Consider the following 17539-nt stretch of genomic DNA (forward strand, 5'->3'; position numbering starts at 1 on the left):
TATTATGCCGAGTGAAGTGAGTCAGAAAGAGAATGATAAATATCCTATTCTAATGCATATATACGGAATCTAGAAAAATGATACTGAATAATTTATTTGCAGAGCAGCAGTGGAGAAACAGACATAGAGAATAGACTTAAGGACATGGGGAGGGGGAGGAGAGGGTGAGATATATGGAGAGAGTAACATGGAAACTTACATTACCATATGTAAAATAGATAGCCAAGGGGAATTTGTTATATGCTTCAGGAAACTCAAACAGGGGCTCTGTATCCATCTAGAGGGGTGGGATGGGGAGGGAGATGGGAATGAGGTTCAAAAGAGAGGGGACATATGTATACCTACGGCTGATTCATGTTGAGACTTGACAGAAAACAACAAAATTCTGTAAAGCAATTATCCTTCAATAAAAAATAAAGGAAAAAAAGAATAAATCCCGTATCTTGCTGAAAATAAAGTCAGTAATGAAAAAAAATTTATGAAAACATTCAAAATGCAGATTATAGCAATTAGATGTTAGAGTATATATCCAGCATAGTGAATCAGAGAAGTAATTAAACTTCATAAAATAAAAGCTTTGATAGCAAGGAAAATAAGAAAAGTTGCTGTTCAAAAACTGTTTCTTAAACAAATACACTGTTATTGTAAATTTCCCCTCTTCCCCCAAAAAACCAAAGCTTTAAGGATATAATTCAGAATAAAATGCTACTGGGTTTGTTTTAGTTAATCCATGTATTGGTTAAAGTATTGTTTTATTTTCTATGTGGCTAGCTAGTGCTGCCAGCATCTTTTTTTTAACTTTTTAATTTCTGTTGGAATAAACTAGCATCATTCTTGAACAATTCGTACTTCCCTTACTGATTTTGAAATATTACCTCTCATATTCCTGTTTCCATATATATTTGGTCTGTTTCTTTGTTTTCTACCTGTTTCTTGGCCTGTTTATTGATTCTAGTAAAATACCACAAGTTTTTACTACTATAGAAGTTTTCTTACTGCTTTTCACCTAAGACTAAGTGGTACTATAAACATTGAAAAATGAATCTTTCTGACTGAGATCCAATGCAAATGCAAGATGGCTGGCTAGTAAGATAACCTCCCTCCCCAGAGTGCCTGCCCGTTCTTTTCTGCATCTATCATTTAATTTCTCTGCTTGACAAAATGTATCAGTTGTGCATGCTTTTATTTTCTTGTAACATACTGATTGTATTGTCTTAAAAATAAAGTTTATGCACATGTACACATATGAGAAGGCTGGATGGCATCACTGACTCGATGGACATGAGTCTGAGTGAACTCCGGGAGTTGGTGATGGACAGGGAGGCCTGGCGTGCTGCAGTTCATGGGATTGCAAAGAGTCGGACACGACTGAGCGACTGAACTGAACTGACACATATTTGTGTATGTAAACTATCACATAATGGGACATTGAGAGAGAGAGTGACTACAGTGTTGGTTGACTCAAGTCCTCAAAATTATCAGGAAGTAAGGCTTAATCTTGGGACTGATTTTTCTAAAACAGCTGCCAGTAGCAGTCAAAGCTACTTATTTATGCTTTTGATTTTTGTTCCACAGAAGAAAATTAACCTTACCTTTAGTTATGCATTAACTAGAACAATTTAGGACAGTACCCACTGTAGGTCAATAATTATAAAGAATGCCATATACAGAAAGGCATTATATAGCATTATGAGAAGGGAGCTATGATTACTGTGAAAAGACTCAGATCTCACTTTGGGGATTGGGGTCTACTCAGATACCACTGTAAATGAAATGTTTCTGAGTTGGATGAGAGTGTGTTAAACATAACATCAGTTTTATTTTTTCCCAAACTTGTTTAATCTTGCTGTATTCATTATTCTGATCATATAATTTATTTCAATATTATAAATAATAAGGGCTATCTTTTTTTTCAATAGCTGTATAAAGTTGTCACACAGACACATACACACACTCTCTTTCTCCCTCAGAAATCACATATAAGCATCAAGGAAATACCAATTCCATCTCTGTACTAACAAGGAGAATGAAAGTCCAGACTGCAAAATGTGAGTATTACTGCCAGAAACATGGTAGATCTAGCCAGAAACATGGTAGATCTAGCAGAAGTGTGGGGAAAGTACAAGGAAGATCACATAGTTGAAGATCTGAGAATGAGTTTAAAAATATACTTATTGTCCCAGGTGAAGTGAAAACCCTGAAGTGCCATTCCAAGAACACTTGTTTGCAACAGCAGGACTATATTATAAGGTGTGGAGCAGACCCTATATCTATAAGAAATAGATTATTTATGTGGTATAAGGACAACTTATTGTACATCTTTCATTTTTCCCACTAATTGAATAAAGCCTAAAAAGTAAAATAATTGACATAAACTTATTTCATATAGAAAATAGCTTGTAATATGACCAGGTTTGAGCATTAAACTAGGAGTATACATACAAAGACATTGCGAGGATAAAAATGAAGAATAGGAAAAAGAAATGTCAGGCAAAGGAAGTACACGAGAAAAATATGTCCATGAACAGACAAAAAAAAAGCTCAAATATTTATCATGAATTAAGAATAAGAACTCTTGTGAAGTAATCACAAGAACATAAGACAAAGATACAAAAAAAATCAAGGTAGAGATAAAAAGAAATAAAAGGTGATGAAACTTTTTTTTAAAAAAAGTAGAGAAGGCGCGATCTCACAGAAGTGAAATTTATAAGTAGCCCAAGGGAGAATTAACAATGCTGAAAATACAAGGGACATAGAAGACAGTAATGAGAAAAGCATATAAAATGAAAAGGAAATTGATTTAAAAATTTTTGAAGATAAAATTACAGTATTAGAAAAAATGAGTAAAACATACATAATTGGAATTCTTAAAAAAGAAAACAATAAATATTTAACAATCCAGTTCCAGAACACTGCTAGAAGTAAAAGAAACTTGATTGTATAAATGGAAAAAGACATTGAATTTGAAAGAAAATAAAAAGTTACGACATTTTACTTCAGAGATAAATAAGAGAAAAAGGAACCTCCCGACAACTGTTGGTGGGAATGTAAACTGATATAGCCATTATGAAGAAAAGTACAGAGATTCCTTAAAAAAACTAGGACTAAATATACCATATGACCCAGCAGCCCCACTACTGGGCATAATCCCTGATAAAACAGTCCTAAAAGGCGTATGTACTGCACTGTTCATTGCAGCACTATTTACAATAGCCAGGACCTGGAAGCAACCTAGATGTCCATCGACTGATGAATGGATAAAGAAGATGTGGTATGTATATACAATGGAATAGTACCCAGCTATAAAAAATGAATTTGAGTCAGTTCTAGTGAGGTGGGTGAACCTACAGCCTACAGAGTGAAGTAAATCAGAAAGAGAAAAACAAATTAATATATTAACCCATATATAAGGAATCTAGAAAAACAGTATCAATGAACCTACTTGCAGGGAAGGAATGGAGACGCAGATGTAGAGAATGGACTTGTAAACGTGGTGGGAAAGGGAGAGAAAGAGTGGGATGAGTGGAGAAAGTAGCATCAACATATGAGCAGCTGGTGAGAAGTTGCTGTATAACACAGGGAGCCCAGCCTGATGCTCTGTGATGACCTACAGGGGTGGTATGAGAGAAGGGAAGGGAGGCTCAAGAGAGAAGATATATGTATAATTATGGCTGATTCACATATTCTATGGCAGAAACCAACACAACATTGGAAAGCAGTTTTCCTCCAATTAAAAAAAAAGAGGAGAGGAGAGAAATTTAGAAGAAGAAGAAAGAGGAAGTGGAAAAAAAAGAATAATAAGAATTTTCATGTGCTCTCTCTTTTGAATGCTGTTTTGAATTTAGGATGTTGATATAATCATAGATTTTTTCGATTATGAGCATTATAGAATCTTCATTCAAGAATAGTATCTGTTTTCAAAACTTAGAAAAGGAACTGTCAGTGTTTAATCAATTTTAATATCTGGATTTTTCTTGTTACAGGAAACTAGAAAAGTTTTTGAATTTCAAAAATCTTCAAACCTGTTTAAAGGAAGCCAGTCTACTAGATTATTATGTATCTGGATTTTTGTGGGCAAAAGGAATGGACTTCTCTGTTATTCAATATTCAAAATTTATGACTTTACTAGATATGCTACTTCATAATCTTAGAAGTAAGTACATTACTTTTTCTTTTTTTAAGAAAAGAAAATTTAGTCCACTGTCTAAATGAATTTTCTCAAGCAAAAGCTCCTAATTTTATTGTAAATCCTACAATGAAAATTATGTTTTTTCCTTGGGTATATATAGAAAGAATATACTTCATAACTTCATTAAGTTGTAAAGTGTTAATACTTAATAAGGTTAATGTTCTCTTAATAATGAATTTGCCAGATATATTACTTTAATTTTGAAATCTCATCAGTGTCATCATCCCAAAAATGTCAATTAGTTCAGATTTATCTAGATATTTTTTATTGTTTGAGCTGTTTTCATCTTATCTTACATTTAAATATTACTGTAATATCAGGTTTGCTGTTAAGAGGAGGTACTTTGGTCAGTATCAAAGCCCCATGAAATACACATTAGTCCCATACACTTAGATTTTGTGAGTTTTTTAATTTACTGAAATGAGTTACTACGGAAATTTGGAAATTCTTCCTTGGAGCAGTTTTAAATGTGATGACTTTTGTTTGAGAATAAACAGAGTTACTTTCTTGGAAGGAGGAAAAGAAGGAAATCTATCATTACTTATTGCCAACTTTGTCCTAGGCAGTATATTTGGTTCCAATCTTCAACATAGATTGTAAAATGCAGAACAACTGCAGGGGAGGTATCATAACCCCTATATCACAGTTGAGCAAGCGGTCCAAGGTGCATAGTTGGTAAGTGGCAGAACAGGAACATGAATCTTACTGTGTAATCAAAAGACCATGAACACAATAAATGTCAAGATATTTCTAACTCCACTGAAAGACCTGCTTGTGTCTACGGGAGGCAGCTTTGCTTCCTTCCTTCCTTCATTTCCTCCTCCTTCCATTTTGTCTCTTCTTTTGATTATTTGCTTGTTTTTAGTTTCTTTTTTTTAAAAATTTGGGGAGGTAGAAGACCTTTCTACCCCTAAAGTATTGTCACCATTGTCCTACTAAAATTAATGGAGGGCTTTTGGTCACACAAAGCTTATTTTGTTCCTTGTATCGTTTTCTAACTGTTCAGAAGCAGCGGAAGTACTGTGTTAGCAAAATTAATTGAGGAATCACTCACACCTTATGTATTCTTCCTGCTCCTTATCACTCTTAACAAGGGAAGAATTGGTAGTTTTTTGTATGTGAGGAAGAAAAATCCATATTTTTTCTTCTCTGCAAATAGGAGAATTTCATTTTTTCTTTACTTAGGTATGTGGTGCCATGTTAAACACTAATAATGTACCAATAGAAGAAAAAAATAATTATATTTGACAATGAGAAATATTGTATGATATTAATTGACTGATTTCAGATTATTCTGTACCTAATATAAAACTAAAACAAAAACTGAAGTCTTAGGTAGTTAGTTTTGAGAATTCAGTCTTTTCAGTACTATTTTATTAAGAGTCCTGATAAATAATATAACATTGTTTCAGTGTCAGTTGTTGAACTATAATCTTCCAAAAAAGAATTCTTAGTAAATCATCACAAAAACAGACTTTGGCTGTTTTTTCCCTCATTACATAAATATTTGTGGAATCTTTGAGTACTACAGGTCTCGAAATAGAAATAATATTATTTGAATACTATTGTCAAAATTACTAGGCAGACAAAGAACTATGTGGATCTCATCCTGTATGGAAAATATTAGTAACTAGATACTAACAATAAGATGAAATGGATATTGAGATTAGATGACAAAGACTTCAAAACAGCTACAAGAGCTTAAAAGAACTGTTGTGAACATTGTTGAAATAAACGTTAAAATATAAAGCATCATGAAAGAAACAGAAGGTATAATCAAGAAACAAAATTTTAGAACCAAATTGTACAATGACCAAAATTAAAATCTCACTGAATGGAATCAATAACAGAATGGAGACAAAGGAAAAATCAGTTAACTTAAAGATGGAAGAGCAATAGAAATTATCCAATCTGTGCAATACAGAGAAAAAATAAAAAAAAGATTGATAAACAAATGAACAAAACCTCAAGGACCTATGGACAACGGAAGTTCTACTATACATATCATTCAGAGTCCCAAAAGGATAGGAGAAAGAGTACAGCAGTAAACAAGCATTTGAAAAAGCGGTAGTTGAAAACATCCCAAATTTATCAGAAGACATAGACCTGTAAATTCAAGAGGCTGACTAGGTCACAAATAAGGTAAACCAAAAGAAAAACATTAACTGTCTGTATCTAATTGCCATTTACAGAACAGTATACCCCAAAACAACAGAACAGTCATGCTTTCAAGTGTGTATGGCTGGCACATTCATCAAGGTGGACCATATCCTGGGTCATGTAACAACCTTAAGTTTAATTGAAACCATACAAATATATTTTCTGACCATCATGGAATTAAACAGTTAACAACAGAAACATGTAAGGGAAATCTCCGAACACTTGGATATTGAACAGCACAATTCTTAATAGTCCATGAGTCAAAGAGAAAGCCTCAACAGATATTAGAAAAGATTTTTAAGTAAATGAATAGAGCATGGATCAAGGAGAAAAGAAATAAATAATAAACAGAAGTCAATGAAATTAAAAATGGAAAACCAATAGAGAAAATCAGTGAAACAAAAATCTGGATCTTTGATAAGATCAAAATTGATAAACATGAAGCAAAACTGACTAAGAAAAAAGATGGCAGGTACAGGTTATTTTTATCAAGTATAAAAAAGGATATCACTAAAGACTGTGCAGACATTAACAGAATAATAAGAGAATATTAATTATATGTACATTAGAAAACAAAAGTAACTGACCAGTTTTCAAAAACCTCAAACTAATAAAATTCACCAGATGAAGTAGATATCTTGATAGTCCCATAACTATTGAAAAAATTGAATTTGTTGCTAAGAACTATTGGAAAAAATTCTTCAGGCCCAGATGTTTCTACTGGAAAATTCTGTTAAACATTTAATGAAGAAATACCACCAACTATATATGACATCTTCCAGAAATAACAGAGGAAAGAACTCTTTGTAACTCATTTTTTGAGGCTAAAATTATCTTCATACCAAACCTGACAAAGAGAAGAAGGAGGGGTGAGGAGAAAGGGAAAAGAAGAAAAAGTTGAGGAAAGGTGGGGGGAAGTAGGAGTAAAAGGAGGAGAAGAAATTACAGAGCAATGTCCCTAATGAACATAAAAGCATCTCAACAAAATATTGTCAGAATTAATCAGGCAATTCATAAAAAAATAATATAGATGACCAGTTGGGCTTTATATCAGAAATTCAGTGCTGAATGGTTTGGTGTTGAAAATGTGATTCATGTAAAAAATTGAAAGAATAAAAGAGCACATGATCATGTAAATGGATGCAAAGATAGCATTTGACTAAGTACAACACCCATTCATTATTTTTAAAGTCAGAAAGTTAAGAAAAGATGTGATTTTTGTCAACCTTATAAAAGACATCTACCGAAAAGCCACCATCATACTTAGTGGTGAAAAGCAAAATTCTTCCCTTGTAAGATCAGGATCAAGGTAAGAATGTCTGGTCTTACCTCCTTTTCAACATAAGAATTGGAGACTTAGCAATAAGTGCAGTATACTGAGAAAAAGAAATAAAATACAGGCAGACTGGAAAGGAGGGAATTATACAGTGCCTGTTGTCAGATGAAATGATTCTCTATATAGCAAATTCCACAGAATCAAAAAAATTCCTAGAACTAATGAATTTAGCAATGTTGCAGGAAGAAGGTCAAAATACAAAAGTCAGTTGTATTTCAACATACTAGCAATATGTATTAGATACCAAATTTTTAACAAACAATTTCATTTATAATAACTCAAAAAATGATAGAAGTATTGATACAGAAGTATAAATCTAACAAAATGTGCACAATCTATATGCTAAAAACTACAAAATGATGATAAAATTAAAACCTAAACAATTGAAAAAATATACTGTGTTCTTGGATTAGAAATCTCCACATGATAAAGATGTCTTCCCAAATTGATACGTAGATTTAATGCAGTATCAATCCAAATGCCAGCAGGATTTTTTCTAGACATACTCACTGATTTTAAAATTTATATGGAAAGGACAAGGAGCTAAAACAACTAAAAATTTTTTGAAAAATAAGAGTAAAGTTGCATAAGGCTTAACACTCAGTTTAAGAATTACTATATAGTTATAGTAATGAAGTCAGTGTGGAATTAGTGAAGGGATAAACACATGTATCAATGAAACAGAAGACAGAATTCAGAAATAGAAAAATGATCATCTGACTTTTTGATAACTATGCAAAAGTAATTCAGTGGAACCAAGTCTCCTTTTCAATAAATATATTGAAACAACTGCTCATCTATATTGAAAAGAGTGCACTTCAGCCTAAACTTTTCACTTGATGCGAGTTAACTCTAATTGTTATAAACTTGAAATATAAAACTATAAATCTTTTAGAATAAAACAAGAGAAAATCTTTATGACCTTGGGTTATTGAGACGTTCTTAGATGTGAACCCCAAAACAGTACCTGTGAAAGAAAAATTTATAAATTGAACTTAATCAGATTTTAAAATTTTTGTTTTATGAAAGTCATTGTTAAAAGAATGAAAAGTTGCAGACAGGGAAAAATATATTTGCAAATCACATATCTAAAAAAGGGCTTGTATCTGTAATGCATGAAGAACTGTCAGAACACAGCAATAAGTTAAAAAATCCTATTAGAAATGGACAAAGCCATCAAAAACCCATAACTTCTGTTTAACCATCAGGCAAACTAAATTGAGGAACATTGTACAAAAATATTTGACCGGTCCTTTCCAAGCTGACAAGGTTATTACAAATAAGAAAAGTCAGAGAAACAATCTAGGGGGACCTAAAGGGCATGACAACCAAATGTAGTTGGTGTCCTGGATGATGTCCTGGAATATTAAGTAAAAATTATGGAAATTAATAAAATAAGGGCTTTAGTTCATTGTAATGTTTGTGTGTGAAGTCGCTCAGTCGCGTCCAACTCTTTGCTACCCCATGGACTCTAGCCTACCAGGTTCCTCCATCCATGGGGTTTTCCAGGCAAGAATACTAGAGTGGGTTGCCATTTCCTTCTCCAGGAGATCTTCCCGACCCAGAAATTGAACCCAGGTCTCCCGCATTGTAGGCAGATGCTTTACCGTCTGAGCCACCAGGGAAGCTCATTGTAATGTTTAAATTTGGTTTATTAGTAGTAATAAATGTACCATGATAATGTTTGATATTAAAAATAAAATATACTGTGTGGAGGGTTAGCAAGAACTCTCAATATTATTTTTGTAATTTTTCTATAAATGCAAATCTTTTACAGAATAAAGTTTACCTTTTTCTAAAAAAAATGGGAAAGAATCTGAACAGATGCTTCACCAAAGAAGATATGTAAAGATAGCAAATAAACTCCTGAAAAGAAGCTCAATGTCCTTAGGGAAATGTAATAAAACCATTGTGATACCATTACACATCTGTTAGAATGGATAAAATCAAAAATACTGACAATATCAAGTGCTGACAAGGATTCAGAGCATCTGGAACTCTTGTTCTTTGTTTGTGGAGATACAAAATGGCACAGCCACTCTGTACAATAGTTGGCAGTTTCTTAGAAAATTATATCCCATTCATCCCTCTCTAAAGAAACATTCATTACTTTCATTACTCTAAAGAATGAAAATCATATATTCACACAAAAACCTGCACATGAATGTTGTCTAGCAGCTCTGTTCATAAGTGCTGAAAAGTAAAAACAAATTCAAATGTCTATCAGTGGATAAACAGGTAAATAAACTATGGTATATCCATACAGTGGAACACTACTCAGCAGTTAAAGTAGTTGAGCCATGATACAATTTGAATGAGTCTCAATAGCATCATACTGAATTAAAGAAGTCAGTCTTAAAAGATTGTATTCTGTATGATTACATCTATGGGAAATTCTCAACAAATCACGATAGCAGTGGAGAACAAATCAGTGTTTGCCAGAGGTTGAAGTGATGAGAGGACATAAAAAGATAGTATGAGGGAGCTTTTGGAAGTGATGTACCTTTTCTGTATCCTGATGGTTACATGGGCTATCCAAGCATTTAACTTTCTAGAACTGTGCACCAAAAGGGAAAGTGAATTTTACTGTATGATGGTGTTAAAAAATATTTATGTATAAAAAATATTTGTACATAAATATTTATGTATAAAAACATAATATGTATAAAATATTTAGTGGAAGAAAAATATGTGCTCTAACAACAACAATAAAAGACTAAGCAGGAATAAGCTTTAAAAAGGCAATGTGCAGGCCCTATATGAAGAAAACTTCAGAGCATTTTTAAAGTCACACAGGAGGCTTTTAACATTTGGAAAAACTTACAACATTCTTTAAAAGACTCAACATCATAAAGATGTGAAGTCTTATCAAGTTAATTTATAGCATTAATATTCCAATAAAAATGCCAACAGTATTTTGTTAATATTTTTGTCTAGGAGTGAGTTTCTAGGCAAGATGATTCTAACAAAATATGGAAAATAAACAGGACGAATTGCCAGAAAAACTGTCTTCAGAAAATGTAATAAGCTATAGCATATCTTAGTAGTAGTAGTACTAGTAGTAGTACTTCTGTAGTTTAGTAACAGAAAACCTCAAGTATTTGAACACAGTGGTGAATCACTAGATAGACAGACCAAAGGAACAGCAATTTAACCAATAGAAGTCAGTATTCAGTAAAATGACATTTCAAATCTGTGATGGAAAGATAAATTATTCAATAAATAATACTAGGACAACAGTATCCATCAAGAAAAAAATAAAATGAAATTGGATTCAAACCTGTGTCTGTCTGTTAATATAAACCAGAATACATTCCCAATGAATCAAATGCTTAATTTTAAATTAAGTTAAGCCTTAAAAATATTAGAGAAAAACATGGTTTAATTTATTTACAACCTTGGATGGGGAAGATCTTTATACTTCAAAATTCGGAAGCCATAAAGATAAAATTTGATATATATTTGATATAAATTTCATTTATAAAAGTCAAAAGTCTGCAATGGAAAAATACCAAAATAAAAATTAGAACCTGGGGTAAACATTGCATCTCAGACATCAACAAACAAATTCTATAATATAAAAAAGAGCATACAAAAGCAAGAAGAAAAAGACCAATAGCGCAATAGAAGAGTATACCAAGGCTATGACTAAATAAATACAAATGATTCTTAAATAAATGAAAAGCTCAGTCTTAAAGATAAGAAAAACATTAATTAAAACTACACAAAAATGTTATTTGTCATATATCAAATTGACAAAACTGTAAAACTTTGGTAGCATTTTCAGCTGTCAAAGCTGTAAGAAAACAAGTACTCTCTTGTGTTGCTGATGGAAGTAAGAGCCCCATTATGGAATGTAGGTTAGCAGCTGTCTATCAAATTTACAGATGTATTATCTCTTTGACAAATGTATTGACTCTTCCCAGCAATTCAACTTTTGGGAACTTATCATGCATATTCACTGGCACACACATAGCCTGACATATATGTAGTGTCATTAGTTGCAGTAATGTTTGAAACAGCAAAAAATTAGAAACATCAATTGAAAATATTGGTGTGAACTCTTAACATAAGAAATATACAGATGAATAGTTGTAGAGTTCAGTGTAAACATATATTCATAAACTTCTCAGCTCTATTCACAAATAGGGCCGAAAAGCAATGATATCCAATAGCATTGAGCGTACCACCCAGGACTCAGGCCTTGGTTTATAATTTCATTTTCAAATGAAAGGAACTAGGGCTCCTTAGAAAAATGGCTGATTGTAGACCTAGAGCAGGGAACATAAAAGGTGAGCGTGGGGCATCTTGTAGTGGCCAGAAAAAAGTGCTTAGAAATAAGAATGATGGGAGTATGTCCAAAGAATGGAGAAGCCAACTGAAAAAGCTCCCAATACCCACAGAACAAATTGAACAAGATAGCATAGTATTGAATTATAATCCAAAGTATGAAATTAACTTCCATGAATCCATGCTGATGAAAATTAATGATTGAATAAATAATTGGAATAAATGAATTAATACTTGAATAAATAATTAACTACCTACAAATGGCCATGGGATAACATGGCTTTGGCAACCTGAAGTGGTGTTGGTGGCCTGGGAAGTGGCTTCACAAAGATCACCCCAGAGACGGAGATGGGAGCAGGGTAGTGACAGATTGGACCCAGGACAACCACCAGCAGTGGAGAGGCCTGGGTACTGTTCACTCCAAGGTGGCTGATCGGCTCCAGAGTAGACAGTGGCTCCACAGCAGACAGCGGCTCCTGGGCGGCACATCAGCTCCACTGGTGGACAGCAGCTCCTGGGCGGTACATCAGCTCCATGGTGGACGGTGGCTCCTGGGCAGCAGGTTGGTTCCAAGTGGCCAGTGGCAGCCATGATGCTGGGGTGCCCTCTGCTCCTGGGAATCCTTCAACATTGGCTCCAGCCTTCCTCCGACCCACTTACCAGTCATTCCAGTGTTGCCTTTGCCTCGATCCCCTGACTGCACATTGACTGACACTGGATGGCTAGTGACAGTTTAAACGCTCAAGGAGGATAACAGTGGGACCGCGGGCCAGCCGGGGCACCATGCATGTAATCCAGCTACCTTGAGCAGCTGAAGGCCATGTCCCTGCTAGTTAGGGCCTAACAAAACATGGTCCCCTGGAGAAGGGAATGACAGACCATTTGAGTATTCTTGCCTTGAGAACCCCATGAACAGTATGAAAAGGCAAAAATACATAACTGAAAGATGAACCTCCCAGGTTGGTAGGTGTCCAGTATACTACTGGGGAAGAGCAGAGAAATAGCTACAGAAAGAATGAAGAGGCTGGGCCATAGCCAAAAGGATGCCCAGTAGTGTTTATATCTGGGGGTAAAAGTGAAATCCAGTGCTGTAAAGAAAAATATTGCATAGGAACCTGGAATGTTAAATGCATGAAAAAACGTAAATTGGATGTGGTCAAACAGGAGATGGCAAGAGTGAACATGGACCTTTTAGGAATCAGTGAATGAAAATGGATGGGATAGGCAAATTTAATTCAGATGACCATATCTACTACTGTGGGCAAGAATTCCTTAGAAAGGATGAAATAGGCCTCATAGTCAGCAAAAGAGTTTAAAATACAGTACTTGGGTGCAATCTCAAAAATGACAGGATGATCTCAGTTCGTTTCCAAGGCAAACCATTCAACATCACAGTAATCCAAATCTGTGGTGCAACCAGTAATGCTGAAGTTGAACTGTTATTTATTTTTTTTTTTTGAACTGTTATTTATGAAGACCTACAAGACCTCCTAGATCTAACACACACAAAAGATGTCCTTTTCATCACAGGGGACTGGAATACAAAAGTAGGAAATCAGGAGTTACCTGGAATAACAGGCAAGTTTGGCCTTGTAGTACAAAATGAATCAGGGCAGAGGCTGACAGTTTTGCCAAGAGAACATACTGTTCACAGCACAGCACAGTACTCTTCCAACAACACAAGAGACAACTCTACACATGGACATCACCAGATGGTAAGTACTGAAATCAGATTGACTACATTCTATGCATCCTAAGACAGAAAACCTCTATACAGTCAGCAAAAACAAGATCTGGAGCTGACTGTTTCTAGATAATCAGCTCCTTATTGCAAAATTCAGGCTTAAATTGAAGAAAATAGGGAAAACCACTAGGCCATTCGGGTAGGACCTAAATGAATCCCTTATGATTATACAGTGGAAGTGACAAATAGAAACAAAGGACTACATCGGAGAGAGAGTCACTGAAGAACTATGAACGGAGGTTCATAACATTGTACCAGAGGTGGTGACCAAAAACAATGCAATGCAAAACCAAAAGAAATGCAATAAAGCAAAGTGGTTGTCTGAGGATTCCTTATTTGTAGCTGAGAAAAGAAGAGAAGCAAAAGGCAAAGGAGAAAGGGAAAGATATTCCAAATTGAATGCAGAGTTCCAGAGAACAGCAAGGAGAGATAAGAAAGCCTTCTTAAGTCAACAATGCAAAGAAATAGAGGAAGAAAGCAGAATGGGAAAGACGAGAGATCTCTTTAAGAAAATTGGAGATACCAAGGGAATCTTTCATGCAAAGATAGGCACAATAAAGGACAAAAATGGCAAGGACCTAGCAGAAGCAGAAAGGATTAAGAAAAGGTGGCAAGAATACACAGCGGAACTCTACAAAAAAGCTCTTAGTGACCCAGACAACCATGATGGTGTAATCACCCACTAGAGCCAGACATCCTGTAGTGTGAAGTCAAGTGGGTCTTAGGAAGCATTACTACAAACAAAGTTAGTGGAGGTGATGGAGTTCCAGCTGAACTATTTGAAATCCTAAAAGATGATGCTGTTAATGTGCTGTACTCAATATGCCAGTAAATTTAGAAAAAGCAGTGGCCACAGGACTGGAAAATGTCAGTTTTCATTCCAATCCCAAAGAAAGGCAATGCCAAAGAATGTTCAAATTACCATACAATTGTACTCATGTCATGTGCCAGCAAGATTATGCTCAAAATCCTTCTCACTAGGTTCTACAGTACCTGAACTAAGAGCTTCCAGATGTACAAGCTGGATTTAGAAAAGGCAGAGGAACCAGAGATCAGTTGCCAACATCCGTTGGATCATCGAAAAAGCAAGAGAGTTCCAGAAAAACATCTATTTCTGCTTTATTGACTATGCCAAAGCCTTTTACTGTGTGGATCACAATAATCTATGGAAAATTCTTAAAGAGATGGGAATGCCAGACCACCTAACCTGCCTCTTGAGAAACCTGTATGCAGGTCAGGAAGCAACAGTTAGAACTGCACATGGAACAACAGACTGGTTCCAAATAGGAAAAGGAGTATGGCAAGGCTGTATATTGTCACCCTGCTTATTTAACTTATATGCAGAGTACATCATGAGAAACGCTGGACTGGAAGAAGCACAAGCTGGAATCAAGATTGCCAGGAGAAATATCAGTAACCTCAGATATGTAGATGACACCACCCTTATCAGTTCAGTTCAGTTCAGTCGCTCAGTCATGTCCGACTCTTTGCAGCCCCATGAATTGCAGCACGCCAGGCCTCCCTGTCCATCACCAACTCCCAGAGTTACTCAGACTCACGTCCATCGAGTCGGTGATGGCATCAGCCATCTCATCCTCTGCTGTTGCCTTCTCCTGCCCCTAATCCCTCCCAGCATCAGAGTCTTTTCCAGTGAGTCAACTCTTTGCATGAGGTGGCCAAAGTACTGGAGTTTCAGCTTTAGCATCAGTCCTTCCAATGAACACCCAGGACTGACCTCCTTTAGGATGGACTGGTTGGATCTCCTTGCAGTCGAAGGGACTCTCAAGAGTCTTCTCCAACACCACAGTTCAAAAGCATCAATTCTTCGGTGCTCAGCTTTCTTCACTGTCCAACTCTCACATCCATACATGACTACTGGAAAAACCATAGCCTTGACTAGATGGACCTTTGTTGGCAAAGCAGTGTCTCTGCTTTTGAATATGCTATCTAGGTTGGTCATAACTTTCCTTCCAAGGAGTAAGTGTCTTTTAATTTCATGGCTGCAATCACCATCTGCAGTGCTTTCAGAGCCCCAAAAAATAAAGTCTGACACTGTTTCCACTGTTTCCCCATCTATTTCCCATGAAGTGATGGGACCAGATGCCATGATCTTCATTTTCTGAATGTTGAGCTTTAAGCCAACTTTTTCACTCTCCCCCTTCACTTTCATCAAGAGGCTTTTTAGTTCCTCTTCACTTTCTGCCATAAGGGTGGTGTCATCTGCATATCTGAGGTTATTGATATTTCTCCTGGCAATCTTGATTCCAGCTTGTGCTTCTTCCAGCCCAGCATTTCTGACGTACTCTGCATATAAGTTAAATAAGCAGAATGACAATATACAGCCTTGCCGTACTCCTTTTCCTATTTGGAACCAGTCTGTTGTTCTATGTCCAGTTCTAACTGTTGCTTCCTGACCTGCATATAGGTTTCTTAAGAGGCAGGTCAGATGGTCTGGTATTCCCATCTCTTATGGCAGAAACCAAAGAAGAACTAAAGAGCCTCTTGATTAAAGTGAAAGAGAAGAGTGAAAAAGTTGGCTTACAGCTCAGCATTCAGAAAACTAAGAAGATGGCATCTAGTACCATCACTTCATGGGAAATAGATGGGGAAACAGTGAGAGACTTTATTTTGGGGGGCTCTAAAATCACTGCAGATGGTGCCTGCAACCATGAAATTAAAAGATGCTTACTCCTTGGGAGAAAAGTTATGACCAACCTAGACAGCACATTAAAAAACAGAGACATTACTTTGCCAACAAAAGTCCATCTAGTCAAAGCTCTGGTTTTTCCAGTAGTCATGTATGGATGTGAGAGTTGGACTGTAAAGAAAGCTGAGTGCCAAAAAATTGATGCTTTTGAACTGTGGTGGTGGAAAAGGCTCTTGAGAGTCCCTTGGACGGCAAGGAGATCCAACCAGTCAATCCTAAAGGGAATCAGTCCGGAATATTTATTGCAAAGGCTCATACTAAAGCTGAAACTACAATACTTTGGTCACCTGATGGGAAGAACTCACTCATTGGAAAAGACCCTGATACTGGGAAAGATTGAAGGCGGGAGGAGAAGAGGATGACAGGATGAGATGGTTGGATTGCATCACTGACTCGATGGACATTAGTTTGAGTAAACTCTGGGAGTTGGTGATGGACAGGGAAGCCTGGCATGCTGCAGTCCATTTGGTCACATAGAGTCGGACATGACTGAGTGACTGAACTGAACTGAGATGCAGAGTACATCACGTGGAATGCCAAGATGGATGAATCCCAAGGTGGAATCAAGATTTCAGGGAGAGATATCAACAAACTCAGATATGCAGATGATACCACTTTTAATGGCAGAAAGTAAAGAGCAGCTAAAGAACCTCTTGATGAAGGTGAAAGAGGAGAGTGAAAACCTGGCTTAGAACTCAGCATTCAGAAAGTGAAGATCATGACATCCTGTCCATCACTTCACGGCAAATAGATGGGGAGAATGTAGAAACAGTGTCAGATTTCGTTTTCTTGGCCTTCAAAATCACTGCAGATGGTGACTGCAGCCATGAAATTAAAAGATGCTTGCTCCTTGGAAGAATAGCTATGACAAACCTGTACAGTATATTAAAAAGCAAAGGTCCATATAGTTAAAGCTATGGTTTTTCCATTTGTTGTGTATGGATATGAAAGAGTATAAAGAAGGCTGAGTGCTGAAAAATTGGTGCTGGAGGAGACTCTTGAGAGTCCTTGGAGAACAAGGAGATCAAAGCAGTCAATCCTAAAGGAAATAAGTCGTGAATATTCATTGGAAGGACTGATGCTGAAGCTCCAATAGTTTGTCCACCTGATGGG

The 17539-nt window shown here is 35.8% G+C and overlaps 1 protein-coding gene across 4 annotated transcripts in view; it reads left to right on the forward strand.

The window, feature by feature from the left end:
* CABCOCO1 (ciliary associated calcium binding coiled-coil 1) overlaps nt 1-17539 on the forward strand; it is a 171978-nt gene that overhangs the window by 31010 nt on the left and 123429 nt on the right. For 3 of the 4 annotated variants that reach the window (XR_003509261.1, XM_027531152.1, XM_027531154.1), the window contains exon 3: nt 3984-4153. Coding sequence is in view for 3 of the 4 variants with exons in the window: in XM_027531152.1 (XP_027386953.1) it covers nt 3984-4153 (170 nt within the window). In the remaining variant the exon portion in view is untranslated. Of the gene's footprint in view, nt 1-1970; nt 2049-3983; nt 4154-17539 lie in introns of all 4 variants that reach the window. The other variant, XM_027531153.1, reaches the window with a different exon arrangement.

Source organism: Bos indicus x Bos taurus, chromosome 28 (assembly GCF_003369695.1).
Source record: "Bos indicus x Bos taurus breed Angus x Brahman F1 hybrid chromosome 28, Bos_hybrid_MaternalHap_v2.0, whole genome shotgun sequence".
Taxonomy (NCBI): Eukaryota; Metazoa; Chordata; class Mammalia; order Artiodactyla; family Bovidae; genus Bos; species Bos indicus x Bos taurus.